The sequence below is a fragment of the Oncorhynchus tshawytscha genome, linkage group LG01 (genome assembly GCF_018296145.1).
Source record: "Oncorhynchus tshawytscha isolate Ot180627B linkage group LG01, Otsh_v2.0, whole genome shotgun sequence".
In the NCBI taxonomy this organism is placed as follows: domain Eukaryota; kingdom Metazoa; phylum Chordata; class Actinopteri; order Salmoniformes; family Salmonidae; genus Oncorhynchus; species Oncorhynchus tshawytscha.
Window position 1 is genome coordinate 15,502,531 of NC_056429.1, and position 17,291 is coordinate 15,519,821.

General features: G+C 43.8%; 1 protein-coding gene across 1 annotated transcript in view; it reads right to left on the reverse strand.

The window, feature by feature from the left end:
• Positions 1-17,291, reverse strand: part of LOC112227167 (sodium- and chloride-dependent GABA transporter 2-like) — a 50,111-nt gene that overhangs the window by 24,549 nt on the left and 8,271 nt on the right. Inside the window, exons 3-7 of the mRNA XM_042301277.1 lie at positions 17,090-17,224; positions 16,264-16,404; positions 15,715-15,799; positions 15,260-15,392; positions 14,268-14,402 (exon numbers count right to left, since the gene is read on the reverse strand). Coding sequence (XP_042157211.1) covers positions 14,268-14,402; positions 15,260-15,392; positions 15,715-15,799; positions 16,264-16,404; positions 17,090-17,224 — 629 coding nt within the window. The remainder of the gene's footprint in view (positions 1-14,267; positions 14,403-15,259; positions 15,393-15,714; positions 15,800-16,263; positions 16,405-17,089; positions 17,225-17,291) is intronic.

Below are 17,291 nucleotides of genomic sequence, written 5' to 3' on the forward strand. Positions count from 1 at the left end.
AGAGGCAGCCGGAGATAAGAGCCGACGATACGAGGGAACACGGTTGGCAAGGAAGCCGAAAAGCAGCCCCAAAAATTTATTGGGGGGGGGCTCAGGGAGAGAGTGGCAGAGTCAGGAGTCAGACCTGAGCCAACTCTCCCTGTTAATCATGAGGAGCAGCGATCAAAGGACTTCTGGACTTGGGAAGAGATATTGGACGGAAAAGGACCCTGGGCACAGCCTGGTGAATATCCGCCCCAAAGAAGAACTGGAGGCGGCGAGAGCGGAGAGGCGCTGGTATGAAGAGGCAGCACGGCGACGCGGATGGAAGCCTGAGAGTCACCCCCAAAAATATATTGGGGGGGGGCTCACAGGGAGTATGGCGATGCCAGGTAGGAGACCTGCGCAAACTCCCTGTGCTTACCGGGGGGCTAAAGAGACCGGGCAGGCACCGTGTTATGCTAGTGAGCGCACGGTGTCTCCAGTGCGGGTCCATAGCCCGGTACGGTACATACCAGCTCTTCGTATTAGCCGGGCTAGAGTGGGCATCGAGCCAAGTAAGGTTGGGCAGGCTCGGTGCTCAAGAGCTCCAGTGTGCCTGCACGGTCCGGTCTATCCAGAGCCACCTCCACACACCAGTCCTCCGGTAGCAGCTCCCCGCACTAGGCTTCCTGTGCGTGTCCTCGGTTCAGTACCACCAGTTCCAGCACCACGCACCAGGCCTTCAGTGCGCCTCGCCTGTTCAGCGCAGCCAGCGCTTTCCTCCTCTCCTGCGCTGTTGGAGTCTCCCGCCTGTTTAGCGCAGCCAGAGCCTTCCTCCTCTACAGCGCTGCCGGAGCCTCCCGCCTGTTCAGCGCAGCCAGAGCCTGTCTCCTCTCCTGCGCTGCCGGAGCCTCCTGCCTGTTCAGCGCAGCCTGAGCTGCCAGACTGCATGGAGCAGCCTGAGCTGTCAGTCTGCATGGAGCAGCCTGAGCTGTCAGTCTGCATGGAGCAGCCTGAGCTGTCAATCTACATAGAGCTGCCAGTCTGCATGGAGCAGCCAAAGCTGCCAGTCTGCATGGAGCAGCCAGAACTGCCAGTCTGCATGGAGCAGCCAGAGCTGCCAGTTTGCATGGAGCAGCCAGAGCTGTCAGTCTGCATAGAGCTGCCAGTCTGCATGGAGCAGCCAAAGCTGCCAGTCTGCATGGAGCAGCCAGAGCTGCCAGTTTGCATGGAGCAGCCAGAGCTGTCAGTCTGCATAGAGCTGCCAGCCTGCATGGAGCAGCCAAAGCTGCCAGTCTGCATGGAGCAGCCAGAGCTGCCAGTTTGCATGGAGCAGCCAGAGCTGTCAGTCTGCACAGAGCTGCCAGTCTGCATGGAGCAGCCAGAGCAGCTAGATCTGCCAGTCAGCCATGATCTTCCAGATCTGCCAGTCAACCAGATTCTTCCAGATCTGCCAGTCAACCAGATTCTTCCAGATCTGCCAGTCAGCCATGATCTTCCAGATCTGCCAGTCAACCAGACTCTTCCAGATCTGCCAGTCAACCAGACTCTTCCAGATCCGCCAGCCAGCCAGGATCTGCCGGAGCCAACTACCTGCCTGAGCTTCATCTCAGTACTGGGCTTCCCCTCAGTACTGGGCTTCCCCTCAGTCCCGGGCTTCCCCTCAGTCCCGGGCTGCCCCTCAGTCCCGGGCTGCCCCTCAGTCCCGAGCTTCCCCTCAGTCCCGAGCTTCCCCTCAGTCCCGAGCTGCCTCAGTCCCGAGCTGCCCCTCAGTCACGAGCTGCCCCTCAGTCCAGTGGGGTTCTGGGTGAGGACTACGAGGTCATGGTCGGCGGCGAGGGTGGACTATCCCAGGACGCAAGGGGGAGGAACTAAGACATTTATGGAGTGGGGTCCACGTCCCGAGCCGGAGCCGCCACCATGGACAGACGCCCACCCGTCCGCACCTTGGGGGGGGAGGGGGGTTCTGTCACGCCTTGGTCTTAGTATTTTGTGTTTTCTTTAATTATTTGTTCAGGCCAGGGTGTGACATGGGTTTATTGTGTTGTCGTATTGGGGTTTTTGTAGGCATTGGGATTGTGGCTGATTAGGGTTGTGTCTAGCATAAGCTTGGCTGCCTGAGGCGGTTCTCAATCAGAGTCAGGTGATTCTCGTTGTCTCTGATTGGGAAACATATTTAGGTAGCCTGGGTTTAACTGTGTATTTTGTGGGTGATTGTTCCTGTCTCTGTGTAGTGTTCACCAGATAGGCTGTAATTAGGTTTTCACGTTTCGTTTGTTGTTTTTGTATTTATTTAGTTATTTCATGTATCGCTATTTTTTCATTAAAGAACATGAGTAACCACCACGCTGCATTTTGGTCCGACTCTCCTTCAACAGACGAACGCCGTTACAGTACCATGTTTTGTGCTGCTACCATGTTGTGTTGCTTCTATGTTGTTGTTATGTTGTGTTGCTACCATGCTGTGTTGTCATGTGTTGCTCCCTTGCTATGTTGTCATGTGTTGCTGCTTTGCTATGTTGTTGTCTTAGGTCTCTCTTTATGTAGTGTTGTGTTGTCTCTCTTATTGTGATGTGTTTTGTCCTATATTTATATTTACATTGTATTAATTTTTTTTTTTTAGTCTCAGGCCCCCGTCCCCGCAGGAGGCCGTTTACCTTTTGGTAGGCCGCCACTGTGAATAATAATTTGTTCTTAACTGACTTGCCTAGTTAAATGAAGGTTAAATAAAATAAAATATATACATATTTTTTAAGAATTTCAAATATAAAATATATTTTGATTTCTTTAACTCTTTTTTGGTTACTACATGATTCCATATGTGTTATTTCATAGTTTTGATGTATTCACTATTATTCTACAATGTAGAAAATAGTAAAAAATAAAGAAAAACCCTGGAATGAGTAGATGTATCCAAACCTTTGACTGGTACTACATGTAATTGTGATATTTATATTTTTAATTTTTAATATATTAGCAAACATTTCTAAAAACAGGTTTTTGGTTTGTCATTAAGGGTGTTTTGTGTAGTTTGATGTGGGTAGTTTGAGGGGGGAAAAAATATTTAATCCATTTTAGAATAAGGCTGTAAGGAAACAAAATGTGGGGGGGGGGGAAATCGAGGGGTCTGAATTATTTCCAATTACACTGTATACCAATCCCCCTGCCACAGAAATAAAAGGCAATACCTGCTCAGTTCCGTTCAGAATAAGTACAAGTAGCAGGCTCGGTGACCCCATCTCACATCATCAATTTTTATAAGTTTCTGGAGGCCCTGACCCAGGCTATTCAACAATCAAATAAATTACAACAATATCTCTCAATTCTACGGATCAGCTCAACTCATTATACACCAACAATAACTTAATTTATCTAGCAATGTACTCAATGGTTTGTAGGCTTCCTTGCTCGCACACGCTTTTTCAGTTCTGCATACAAATTTTCTATAGGACTGAGGCCAGGGCTTTGTGATGGCCACTCTAATACCTTAACTTTGTTGTCCTTAAGCCATTTTGCCACAACTTTGGAAGTATGCTTGGGGTCATTGTCCATTTGGAAGACCCATTTGCGACCAAGTTTTAACTTCCTGACTGATGACTTGAGATGTTGCTTCAATATATCCACATAATTTTCCTGCATCATGATGCCATCTATTTTGTGAAGTGCACCAGTCCCTCCTGCAGCACAGCACCCCCACAACATGATGCTGCCACCCCTGTGCTTCACGGTTGGGATGGTGTTCTTCGGTTGAAAGCCTCCCCCTTTTTCCTCCAAACAAAATGATGATCATTATGGCCAAACAGTTCTACAATACGATCTTTGTCCCCATGTGCAGCTGCAAACCCTAATCTGGCATTCTTATGTCAGTTTTGGAGCAGTGGCTTCTTCCTTGCTGAGTGGCATTTCAGGTTATGTCGATATAGGACTCATTTTACTGTGGATATAGATACTTTTGTACCTGTTTCCTCCAGCATCTTCACAAGGTCCTTTGCTGTTGTTCTGGGATTGATTTAAACTTTTCGCACCAAAGTACCTGAGCGGTATGATGGCTGTGTGGTCCCATGGTGTTTATACTTGCGTACTATTGTTTTTACAGATGAACATGGTACCTTCAAGTGTTTAAAAATTGCTCCCAAGGATGATCCAGACTTGTGGAGGTCTACCATTTTTGTCTGAGGTCTTGGCTGATTTATTTTGATTTTCCCATGATGTCAAGCAAAGAGGCAGTGAGATTGAAGGTAGGCCTTGAAATACATCCACAGGTACACCTCCAATTGACTCAAATTATGTCAATTAGCCTATCACAAGCTTCTAAAGCCATGACATCATTTTCTGGAATTTTCCAAGCTGTTTAAAGGCACAGTCAACTTAGTGTATGTAAACTTCTGACCCACTGGAATTGTGATACAGTGAGTTATAAGTGAAATAATCTGTCTTTTAACAATTGTTGGCAAAATTAATTGTGTAATGCACAAAGTAGATGCCCTAACCTTGACAAAACTATAGTTTGTTAACAAGAAATTTGTGGAGTGGTTAAAAACAAGTTTTAATGACTCCAACCTAAGTGTATGTAAACTTCCGACTTCAACTGTATGTGTGTTGACTGAATATACGCAAGTGATGTCTGCTAAATGAACGCATTGATGGCGCAGACATATAGCCTCGGCTACTAAGCACAGATAAATAAAAACTCAAAACATGCTGTTCTGTTCTTTTAGTATCATATTTTTTATGACCTTCCTAAACTAAAGCCTTATATGAAGCAGACAATGTTCTCTTGATGCAGTGAGGGGAGCAGAGAAATAAAATGTATTGGCTCTTGGCTGAATGGGAATTCCATCTCAAATCATTTTAAAAAGTATACATGTCCCAACTGTGGATATTCTTTTAGACCTATAGGCTTTAGCCAATGTTCTCTGTAGACACACAGGCACAAGCAATTACTGGGGTGGGGTCACACATACCAATGGAGGGTGTGACACTACACAACCAATGCTCCCTGTAGACACACAGGCACAAGCAGTTGGGTGGGTGGGTGGGGGTTCACACACACCAATGAAGGGTGTGGCACACTACACAACTTAATTTGTTTCTGTCCAAGAGTCTCCACTCAGCCACACACCTAAGCCTAGCAAACATAGCCTACTCGAAAAGATGCATTACTTTTCCAAAATAATGTATATGTCATTCAATTAATTTTAAGAACTCCAAATGCAAGTTAAAAAACATGTATTATTATTTTTTACTTTAGTTTATTTTGTAAATATTTTCTTAACGCTTTCTTAAACTGCATTGGTGGTTAAGGGCTTGTAGGTAAGCATTTCACGGTAAGGTCAACACCTGAAGGGGTGCATCAAATCAAACCAAATTTTATTTGTCACATACACATGGTTAGCAGATGTTCTGCTTGTGCTTCTAGTTTCGACCACGCAGTAATATCTAACAAGTAATCTAACAATTTCACAACAACTACCTTATACACACAAGTGTAAAGGAATTAATAAGAATATGTACATGTAAATATATGGATGAGCGAAGGCCATGGGGCATAGGCAAGATGCAGTAGATGGTATAGAGTACAGTATATACATATGAGATGAGTAATGTAGGTTATGTAAACACTATATAAAGTGCCATTGTTTAAAGTGACTAGTGATACATTTATTACATCCAATTTTAAATTATTTAAGTGGCTAGAGATTTGAGTCAGTATGTTGGCAGCAGCCACTCAATGTTAGTGATGGCTGTTTAACAGTCTGATGGCCTTGTGATAGAAGCTGTTTTTCAGTCTCTCGGTCCCTGCTTTGATGCACCTGTACTGACCTCGCCTTCTGGATGATAGCGGGGTGAACAGGCAGTGGCTCTGGTGGTTGTTGTCCTTGATGATGTTTTTTGGCCTTCCTGTGACATCAGGTGGTGTAGGTGTCCTGGAGGGCAGGTAATTTGCCTTCGGTGATGCGTTGTGCAGACCTCACTACCCTCTGGAGAGCCTTACGGTTATGGGCGGAGCAGTTGCCGTACCAGGCGGTGATACAACCAGACAGGATGCTCTTGATTGCGCATCTGTAAACGTTTGTGAGTGTTTTTGGTGATAAGCCAAATTTCTTCAGCCTCCTGAGGTTGAAGAGACGCTGTTGTGCCTTCTTCACCATGCTGTCTGTGTGGGTGGACCATTTCAGTTTGTCCGTGATGTGTACGCCGAGGAACTTAAAACTTTCTTCCCTCTCCACTACTGTCCCATCGATGTGGATAGGGGGGTGCTCCCTCTGCTCTTTCCTGAAGTCCACGATCATCTCCTTTGTTTTGTTGACGTTGAGTGTGAGGTTATTCTCCTGACACCACACTCCGAGGGCCCTCTCCTCCTCCCTGTAGGCCGTCTCGTTGTTGTTGGTAATCAAGCCTACCACTGTAGTGTCGTCTGCAAACTTGATGATTGAGTTGGAGGTGCATGGCCACGCAGTCATGGGTGAACAGGGAGTACAAGAGAGGGCTGAGAACGCACCCTTGTGGGGCCCCAGTGTTGATGATCAGTGGGGTGGAGATGTTGTTACCTACCCTCACCACCTGGGGTGGCCCGTCAGAAAGTCCAGGACACAGTTGCACAGGGCGGGGTTGAGACCCAGGGTCTCGAGCTTGATGACGAGTTTGGAGGGTATTATGGTGTTAAATGCTGAGCTGTAGTCGATGAACAGCATTCTCACATAGGTATTCCTCTTGTCCAGATGGGTGAAGGCAGTGTACAGTGTGATAACGATTGTATCGTCTGTGGACCTATTGGGGCGGTAAGCAAATTGGAGAGGGTCTAGGGTGTCAGGTAGGGTGGTGGTGATATGATCCTTGACTAGTCTCTCAAAGCACTTCATGATGATGGAATTGAGTGCTACGGGCGGTAGTCATTTAGCTCAGTTACCTTAGCTCTCTTGGGAACAGGAACAATGGTGGCCCTCTTGAAGCATGTGGGAACAGCAGACCAAGATAGGGATTGATTGAATATATCCGTAAACACCCCAGCCAGCTGGTCTGCTCATGCTCTGAGGACGCGGCTAGGGATGCCGTCTGGGCCGGCAGTCTTGCGAGGGTTAACAGGTTAAATGTTTTACTCACATTGGCTGCGGTGAAGGAGAGCCCCCAGGTTTTGGTAGCGGGCCATGTCAGTGGCACTGTATTGTCCTCAAAGCGAGCAAAGAAGTTGTTTAGTTTGTCTGGGAACAAGACATCGGTGTCCGTGACGGGGATGATTTTCTTTCTGTAATCCGTGATGTAGACCCTGCCACATACGTCTCGTGTCTGAGCCGTTGAATTGTGACTCTACTTAGTCTCTATACTGATGCTTAGCTTGTTTGATTGCCTTGCGGAGGGAATAGCTACAGTGTTTGTATTCGGTCATGTTTCCAGTCGCCTTGCCATGAATAAAAAGCAGTGGTTTGTTTCATTTTTTTGTGAATGCTGCCATCAATCTACAGTTTCTGGTTGGGGAAGGTTTTAATAGTCACAACATCACCGATGCACTTGCTAAAAAACTCGCTCACCGAACCCCCCCATGTCGTCATTCAGTGTGTGCTGTTCTATCCTGCCGGTGCAGAGTATATCCCGCTAGCTGAATATCCATGTCGTCATTCAGCCACGATTCCATGAAACATAGGATATTACAGTTTTGATGTCCCATTGGTAGGATATTCGTGATTGTACCTCAAAATGTATTTCCTCAACAATGACAAGTACAAGCATTTAAAGGCTATAATAGGCTACCCCCTCTCTACTGAATATACTGTAGGTAGTAAAATCGAATGAAAAATGAACCTGGTAATCTAATTTAATTTACTGCGGGCCTATGGGTTTAACATTCTGAATGAATAATTATGTTGAACAGAGAAGACGCTTCTTATGAGTTCCGTGAGATGATCCATTACCCAACAAAATAACGTCAATTTATTTAGCCTAATTGTTTTTATGACTCCAGACAGTAGACTATTATTCCTATTTCCTGGATGACTGAATTTTTCTGCACGTCTATTCAACATTTGGATAAAAGAAATCATGCCATAAATTAAGAATGATTTATTTTTATTTTCACAATGCAATGCGGCATATTGACAACTCAAATGACTTTGAAAGAGCCTTAACCTACAGAAAGCCTATAGCCGACATAACAAAACAAGATATTACATTCAATATAGTTTAGATAACACCGTAATTTAATTGTAACTTAAAAAACAATTCCTGGAATCGAATATAGGCTGCAAAAATCCTACATATTGAGTATAAGCCTACTGAAACTTTTACCAGCCGCACCTGTTTAGGCCCATGGCCTGCGGATGGCCCATGGCCTGCGGCCTGCCCATGGCCTGCGGATGGCCCATGGCCTGCGGATGGCCCATGGCCTGCGGATGGCCCATGGCCTGCGGATGGCCCATGGCCTGCGAATGACCTATGGCCTGCGGATGGCCCATGGCCTGCGTATGGCTATTCTTTCAGAACAGCTGGCCTTCTGTTGTCTGCAGTTTTGAATTGGGAACTGTCCCACTCTGTGCTGAATAGCACCACTCCACCAGACAACACTCTTTGTTTATGTAATAACTCAAATGACTTTGAAAGAGCCTTAACCTACAGAAAGCCTATAGCCGACATAACAAAACAAGATATTACATTCAATATAGTTTAGATAACACCGTAATTTAATTGTAACTTAAAAAACAATTCCTGGAATCGAATATATGCTGCAAAAATCCTACATATTGAGTATAAGCCTACTGAAACTTTTACCAGCCACACCAGTTTAGGCCCATGGCCTGCGGATGGCCCATGGCCTGCGGATGGCCCATGGCCTGCGGATGGCCCATGGCCTGCGGATGGCCCATGGCCTGCGGATGGCCCATGGCCTGCGGATGGCCTATGGCCTGCGGATGGCCCATGGCCTGCGGATGGCCCATGGCCTGCGAATGACCTATGGCCTGCGGATGGCCCATGGCCTGCGTATGGCTATTCTTTCAGAACAGCTGGCCTTCTGTTGTCTGCAGTTTTGAATTGGGAACTGTCCCACTCTGTGCTGAATAGCACCACTCCACCAGACAACACTCTTTGTTTATGTAATGGGCTGTAAGGCACAAGTATCCTGTTTCGGGAAAATCGTCGGGCCACATCAAGTCAATACCCAAGTTCTCTCTCAACTCCGGGACCACCCACCAGCTGATTTTTTTGGCCCATGCAGGACTCTATAGTGCGAGAGAAGAGAGGCCCTTGGACAGAAGAGAGACTCTTGGACAGAAACATTCACACCTCCAATAACTTACAAAAGGATTGTCTAATAGCTTGGCTAGGTGTGAAAATTCTGTTTAGGCTGTTTAGGATAGATGTTGCCGGTCAGTCATCTGAGTGAGGACATAAGTGAGCGCACCTTCTGAATGAATGAATGATTATGGAATGTTACTGAATAGATAACAACAATAGAAAGAAGCATTTGGTGACATCTCGATATACAGCATTTCCCTCACTCACAACAACAAATGTGCAAAAGTACCCCAATTAGCGGGAGAGGTGGGGGCATCTTCTTGTTGTGCTGAAGTTTATAACAGCTGTTAGTCAAAACCCATACAGCACTGTGAACTGGAGAACGGGCTACAACAAAAATAATTGCCAGGATATAACATAAAAAAGAGAATGGAGAATGTAACTATAGTCACATTTGAATTGAAACGACCAGATTTAACTGAAAAGAAACAAATGTCGGCCTTTAGGGAGCGGTGTCCTGCGCAGGATGGTTGAGCTAATGTGATTAGCATGATGTTGTAAGCAACAAGAACACTTCCCAGGACATAGACATCTCTTATATGGTCAGAAAGCTTAAATTGTGCTGTTCAATTTACAGTAGCTATTACAGTGAAAAAATACCATGCTATTGTTTGAGGAGAGTGCACAGTTATGTACTTGAAAATGTATCAATTAACCAATTAGGTACATTTGGGCAGACTTGATACAATATTTTGAACAGTAATGCAATGGTTAATTGTATCAGTCTAAAACTTTGCACATACATTGCTGCCGTCTAGTGGCCAAAATCTAAATAGGCCTTTCTCTTGCATTTCAAAGATGATGTAAAATAAAATAAAAAATAGGAAACTAAATGTTTTTTCTTTGTATTATCTTTTACCAGATCTAATGTGTTATATTATTCTATATTAATTTCACATTTCCACAAACTTCTTAGTGTTTCCTTTCAAATGGTATCAAGAATATGCATATCCTTGTTTCAGGTCCTGAGCTACAGGCATTTAGATTTGGGTATGTTATTTTAGGAAAAAATGTATAAAAAGGGTCCGATCCTAACTATCCAAATATTTCATACACTATTCTGCACAAATTGGGACTTGGCTTGCTTGATCTTCTTTGTTTTTTTATTCCCATGGGCCTATAATGAAATATTTTAATCATGAAGTGTATTCACAATTGCATGGCATGGTGTTCTTTGCTTGACTTCTAATGCCCTGATTAATAAATGGAGTAGATGTCCTGTTATTGCTCACACATTTTATATTTGGTGCAAAATGTTTAAACAATGTAACTTGGCATGCCCATAAGCCAATATTTCCCAATAATGCCTTGCAATCTGGAAGGCAGCCTTCTGCATCCCCACAATGGTCCAAATTTGGAATCCGTAACTTGCCAATATCATGGACAGTAATGGTTTGAGAACATTCAAAGATTTGAAAGACACATATACCTGTACTACCGGTAAAAGGTTTTAGAACACCTATTCATTCAAGAGTTTTTGTATATTTGTACTATTTTCTACATTGCAGAGTAATAGTGAAGACGTCAAAACTATGAAATAACACATATGGAATCATGTAGTAACCAAAAAAGTGTTACACAAATCAAAATAGATTTTATATGAGTTTCTTCAAATAACCACCCTTTGCCTTGATGACAGCTTTGCAAACTCTTGGCATTCTTTCAACCAGTTTCACCTGGAATGCTTTTCCAACAGTCTTGACGGAATTCCCACATATACTGAGCACTTGTTGGCTGCTTTTCCATCACTCTCCTTCTTGGTAAAATAGCCCCTACACAGCCTGGAGGTGTGTTGGGTCATTGTCCTGTTGAAAAACAGATGATAGTTCCACTAAGCCCAAACCAGATGGGATGGAGTATTTCTGCAGAATGCTATGGTAGCCATGCTGGTTAAGTGTGCATTAAATTCTAAATAAATCACACAGTGTCACCAGCAAAGCACCCCCACACCATACCACCTCCTCCATGCTTTACGGTTGGAAATACACATGCAGAGATCATCCGCTCTTCCACACCTTGTCTCAGAAAGACACGGCGGTGGGAACTAAAAATCTCCAATTTGTACTCCACACCAAAGGACAAATTTCCCAAGCAAGTCTCTTCTTTTTATTGGTGTCCTTTAGTAGTGGTTTCTTTGCAGCAATTCAACCATGAAGGCCTGATTCACACAGTCTTATCTGAACAGTTGATGTTGAGATGTGTCTGTTGAACTCTGAAGCATTTATTTGGGCTGCAATTTTTGAGCCTGGTAACTCGAACAAACTTATCTTCTGCAGCAGAGGTAACTCTGGGTCTTCGATTCCCGTGGCAGTCCTCATGAGAGCCAGTTTCATCATAGCACTTGATGGTTTTTGCGACTGCACTTGAAGAAACTTACAAAGTTCTTGAAATATTCCTGACCATGTCTTAAAGTAGTGATGGACTGTCATTTCTCTTTGCTTATTTGAGCTGTTCTTGCCATAATATGGACTTGGTCTTTTACCAAATAGGGCTATATTCTGTATCTTCCTTGTCACAACACAACTGATAGGTTCAAACTCATTAAGAAGGAACTAAATTCCACAAATTCATATTTAACAAGGCACACACGTTAATTGAAATGCATTCCTGGTTGAGAGAATGTCAAGAGTGTTCAAAGCTGTCATCAAGGCAAAGGGTGGCTATTTGAAGAATCTCAAATATAAAATATATTTTGATTTGGTTAACTCTTTTTCGGTTACTGTCACGCCCTGATCTGTTTCACCTGTTCCTGTGATTGTCTCCACCCCCTCCAGGTGTTGCTTATTTCCCCCATTGTATTTATCCATTTCTCTCTGTGCCAGTTCGTCTTATATGTTAGTCAAGTCAACCAGCGTGTTTTTCCTGTTCTCCTTTTGCTATTCTCTTTTTGATAGTCTTCCCGGTTTTGACCCTTGCCAGTTTCTGGACACTGTACCCATCTATCTGCCTGACCATTCTGCCTGCCTTGACCATGAGCCTTTCTGCCACTCTGTACCTCCTGGACTCTGATCTGGTTTGACCTTTTGCCTGTCCACGACCATTCTCTTGTCTACTCCTTTTGGATTATTAAACATTGTAACATGCTGACCAGACCGGACATGTCGCGTGTGCGAGCGTCACAAAATAAATGTAGAAATCCATGTTATTCAATTATTCCACCCACACTGCTCGCACGCGCCAACGAGCGTCTGCGACGCCAAGGGCTAAAATAGAAGACATTCCTATTTCTGACGCAGATCGCGCTGAAAGTCCTGCCTCTCTCATCTCCTCATTGGTTTATAGAAGCAGGTACCCACGTGCCATCTCCTCAATGGTTATACCCACTTGGGTGATTGAAAGACAAACTTTGTTGCCGGTTGTCGTGGTAATACAATGAAAGTTTAGATGCGATCACCATATAAGTTCAAAGATGAAAAAGCCTGGAAGGAGGAGAGATGACTAGAAACGATTCGGTTGGCCGTTTTATGTGTGGATGAATTGTCGGAGTAGAGGTCCTTGTGCATTTCAGGTAAAATAACAACTCAATGTTTATATCCCAGGACCATTTATAAACTCAATGTTTATATCCCAGGCTAGCAACAGCAAGCTAGCTGAATAGGACAAATTAACGTAAGCTAGCAGGTGCAAGCTAACTAGCTAAATTCCCATACATGTTTAATGCTTTTCGACCTGTCCCCAAATTAATGTCATTGGTTCAGAGTTTGTTTTGATATTTACATTTTTCTATATTTTAATATTTTACATTGCAGAGTAATAGTGAAGAAATCAAAACTATGAAATAACTCATGGAATCATGTAGAAACCAAAAAAGTGTTAAACAAATCAAAATATATTTTATATTTGAGATTCTTCAAATAGCCACCCTTTGCCTTGATGACAGCTTTGCACCCTCTTGGCGTGTCGTGATCTGCATGTCGTGATCGCGTTTGGTGTGTGGGGGCAAAATAAATGTATGCACGATGGCGCACGCGCGCAGCCGGTTTGGGTTCCGTGTAGGACTCCAACCATCTGCCTCCTGTGTCTGCAGCTGGGTCTCGGCTTGTGCCTTGATAGGTTACTACATGATTCCATATGTGTTATTTCATAGTTTTGATGTCTTCACTATTATTCGACAATGTAGAAAATAGCAAAAATAAAGAATCCCTTGAATGAGTAGGTGTTCTAAAACATTTGACCGGTAGTGTATACAGTGCATTTGTAAATTATTCAGACCCCTTGACTTTTTTCACATTTTGTTATGTTACAGCCTTATTCTAAAATGGATGAAATCGTTTTCCCCCCTCATCATTCTACACACAATATCCCATAATGACAAGGCAAAAACAGGTTTTTAGAATGTTTGCCTATTTATTTATTTTTAAGTATTCAGACTCTTTACTCAGTACTTTGTTGAAGCACCTTTGGCATCGATTATCCTCAATTCTCCTTGGGTATGGCACTACAAGCTTGGCACACCTGTATTCTTCTCTCCAGATCCTCTCACTCGTCAAATATTTCTAGGGACTGGCAACTTTACAGATTCTGTCATTCTCTGGCACGGCATTAGTTTGAAAGACAACATCCTCCTGGTTTTTCCCATGTCATGTTCTGCTCTCTTGACCAGACAAGGTTTTATTTGTTAATGATCCAGCTCTATAACATTCTTGGTGATATTGCGCTAGCTCCCAAGGGGTTGGAGGACAATCCTACATCACTCCCAAAGCACCACTCCTCCTAATCAAAGTATAATAATCACTTTCATATTAGTATTACTCGCTCAGCTAACGAAGTGAATCATTTATCGTCCAAGTTATATGTACTGGAACAAAGTTCTACAGTAACTATAGTAACCTTGGGGAATAAACAAGAGGTGTGACTGTGAGGTGTTCTATTTCTGACAGGCAGAGGTCAGAGGAGTGCTGGGTCAGTCAGTCTATAGGGTCATCGTGTCAACCACTGTCCACACACACTGTGGGGCTTTTCCACTTCCCACAGATGTGATGGTCGGGATGTGTGCGTGTGTGTTTGTGTGTGCGTACCTGTGGGTCGGACAGGCGGCTCAGGTCTGGGTAGAGGTAGAATTGGATTCCTATGAAGGCTCCTGGTAGGGTGACCCCTCTGATGAGCAGGATACACAGCATGATATAGGGGAAGGTAGCTGTGAAATACACCACCTGAGGGAACAGGGTTAGGGTTGTACTGTACATACACACGGCTACGGTATGCACAGTGAAAAACAGTACAGCACCAAGAATCACAGATAGCAATGTACAACACAGTGGGTTAAGCAGGTGTCTATTCATAATAAGAAGCAAAAGAGTCATTGAATGGTCTCTACCACACACTCTAAAAAAAAAGAGCTATCTAGAACGTAAAGGGTTTTTCTGCTGTCAACATAGGAAGAACCCTTAGGAAGAACCCTCTGTAGAAAGGGTTCTACCTAGAACCAAAAAGGGTTCTCCTATGGGGACAGCCAAATAACTATTTTGTAACCCTTTTTTCTAAGAGTGTAGTCATCTCAGCTACTGTATCACGTTATCTGCCAGACTTCAACAGGACCACATACCTAGAGTACTTGGCTGTTCAAAGGTGTTAACAACGTTGAGAAATGCGTATAATTACTTAGAATATGTCCTGAACAAGTGCTCAGACCAGGAGCAACTCTTGGTCCTATTCATTGCCAGAGACTATGCAATTGACTTTTTCAAATGTAAGAGCCTTTCCGGTACCTTTCTATATACCGGTGCTGTTAAGTGGAATAAACTACCACAACAACTTAAAGCTATACCGACCAAAACCTATTTTTAAACGTATGTCAAAAGCTTTCTGATGACTGAAAGGTAGAACCATTTTCATGTCTGTTTCTATATCATTTATTGCACCATGCACTTTAAGGGACCACAATAGAAATAAATCATTGTATTTCTTAAACTGCCAAATAAAATCACTCAATCAATCAGGATAGGGCTCAGAGGTTCTTCCTGGTCAGGAACTGTATTAGGGAGGCTCACAGAGACAGAATGTAGAGTACCTTGCCAGTGGACTTGACTCCCTTCCAGATACAGAAGTAAACCAGTATCCAGGCTATGGCCAGACACAGAACCAGGTCCCAGTTGAGAGATCCTATATTGTCTATGCCAGAGGAGATACGCAGAACCCTCCGCCTACAAAATCCCAAACACACAAGGGAACAGATAACGTGAGATAACTATAAGTGCATACATGTGTGATTGATATTTACAGATAACCAAACATGATTAGTAAGCTCTGAAATTACAGAGCAAACATGTACATTATGGAGGTATCTGTAAGGACACCACAGCCCTTAAAATCACCCATAAAGAAGACTATCTTCAAGCCATCGTGTTTTTGTATTCAGCAGTGCAACACCAGTTGGCAAGACAACGGCCAGTTGGCAGAGGAATAAACAGTAGGCCACCCAGGCTCCTTAAGGAGATGGAGAAACAATAGACTCTTAGTACTTACTCCCAGAACTCAATGACAGGAGACGTGGCGTTCAGACGTGGCTGATTGAACGAGTCATTCCTCCTCTGGAACTCCATGCAAGAATCTTGAGAACAGAAATGCACAACAAGTTTGCACAAGCTCAGTGAGGACACCAGCTATATGGTTTCTCTTGGGAACCCAACCATATTCTAACGTTAGGTAAGACTTACACAGGACACCACCAACTGCTGATGTAAAAAGGCCTTTAGAAATACATTTGATTAATAATTGAGTGTAGTCCTGTATGTTTCTGCTCAACCTCTCTCTGTATATGGTGGCATACTGGAGTTTTCCTCATTCGATCGTGTCTCGAGGGCAGAAACAATGTGAATGTTTAGGCAGTAAATATGATTGGTTCAGTTAAAGTAATCTCAATTGGTTAGGGTTAGGGGTTGGGTAACATTTGAACCAGCAACATTTCCATGGAGCCATTTCCTCCAACCAATCATATTCCTTCTGCCCTTGAGGAAGAGCTTTGACAAGATTGAATAAGGAAAACGTCCACTGAGCCTATGGTGGATCTCTGACCTGTGTTCCATGTGTTGTTGCAGGAGGCCCAGGGCAGGTCCCAGGTGAAGGAGTAGGACAGGTAGAAGATGGCCCAGGCCAGGACGATGATGTAATAGAAGTTCAACAGAGCCACGATGACTTGTGTGGCATAGCCCACTCCTGCAGCGGGGACCAAGGACAAGTGGAGCATTGTGGTTGGCTATGACAATGCCTTTCAATGTTGAATACAACAACACGCATGAAAACCATGTCTTCATTCACATTGCCGACTCCACCATTTCCCATCCGGTAGCCTCTCTGGCTCCTGTGTGAATGTCTACAGTTATATTGTCCTTATTAGGGGCCAATTGAATGATGAAAGCGTTGGATACTTGGAAGTGTGCCAGTGTCAGAGGCATGCCAACCATTACATCAACCCCCTCCTACTACATACTGGCAGACAAGCATGCACAAACACACACGCACTAAGCAAAAAGTTCTCAAAATGTCTCTCTTATTCAATTCCGTTATGCAGACAAGTAGTAGACATGGCTGTAGATAGAGGTAAAATCCACAAAAAAACTATATTTTGGTATTTTTTATAATTAGTCCACTGTTGATATAGTCCCAAAATGTTTTGCCCTTTCAAGAAGCAACGTGATCGTTTTTGAGCGGATTTTTCCCTTTAATCCTGTCCTTGAAACACATTCAAATGCAGTGCACATTAAACAAAATATAGTTCTGACAAAATGTTTTGTAACTGTAATATAACCAAAAAGACAGTAGTTTCACAGGAACATCCAAATGAGCAAATCCGTGAAGAAAGGCATTGCTTCATAGACCGTAGACATTAGTGGAGGATCACCTTCAAACAGTGGAGTGATCTTCCTCCAACAGGTGACACCTCCCTCGCTGGTGTACTGTCCTAGAGCTGTCTCCAGGAAGAATACTGGGATCCCACACGTGAAGAGGAAGATCAGGTAGGGGATGAAGAAAGCACCTGTTGGGAGGAGAAGGGCAGAGGAGAGAAGTTATCAAGGTGTCGATTCGAGCACTAGAACACCATT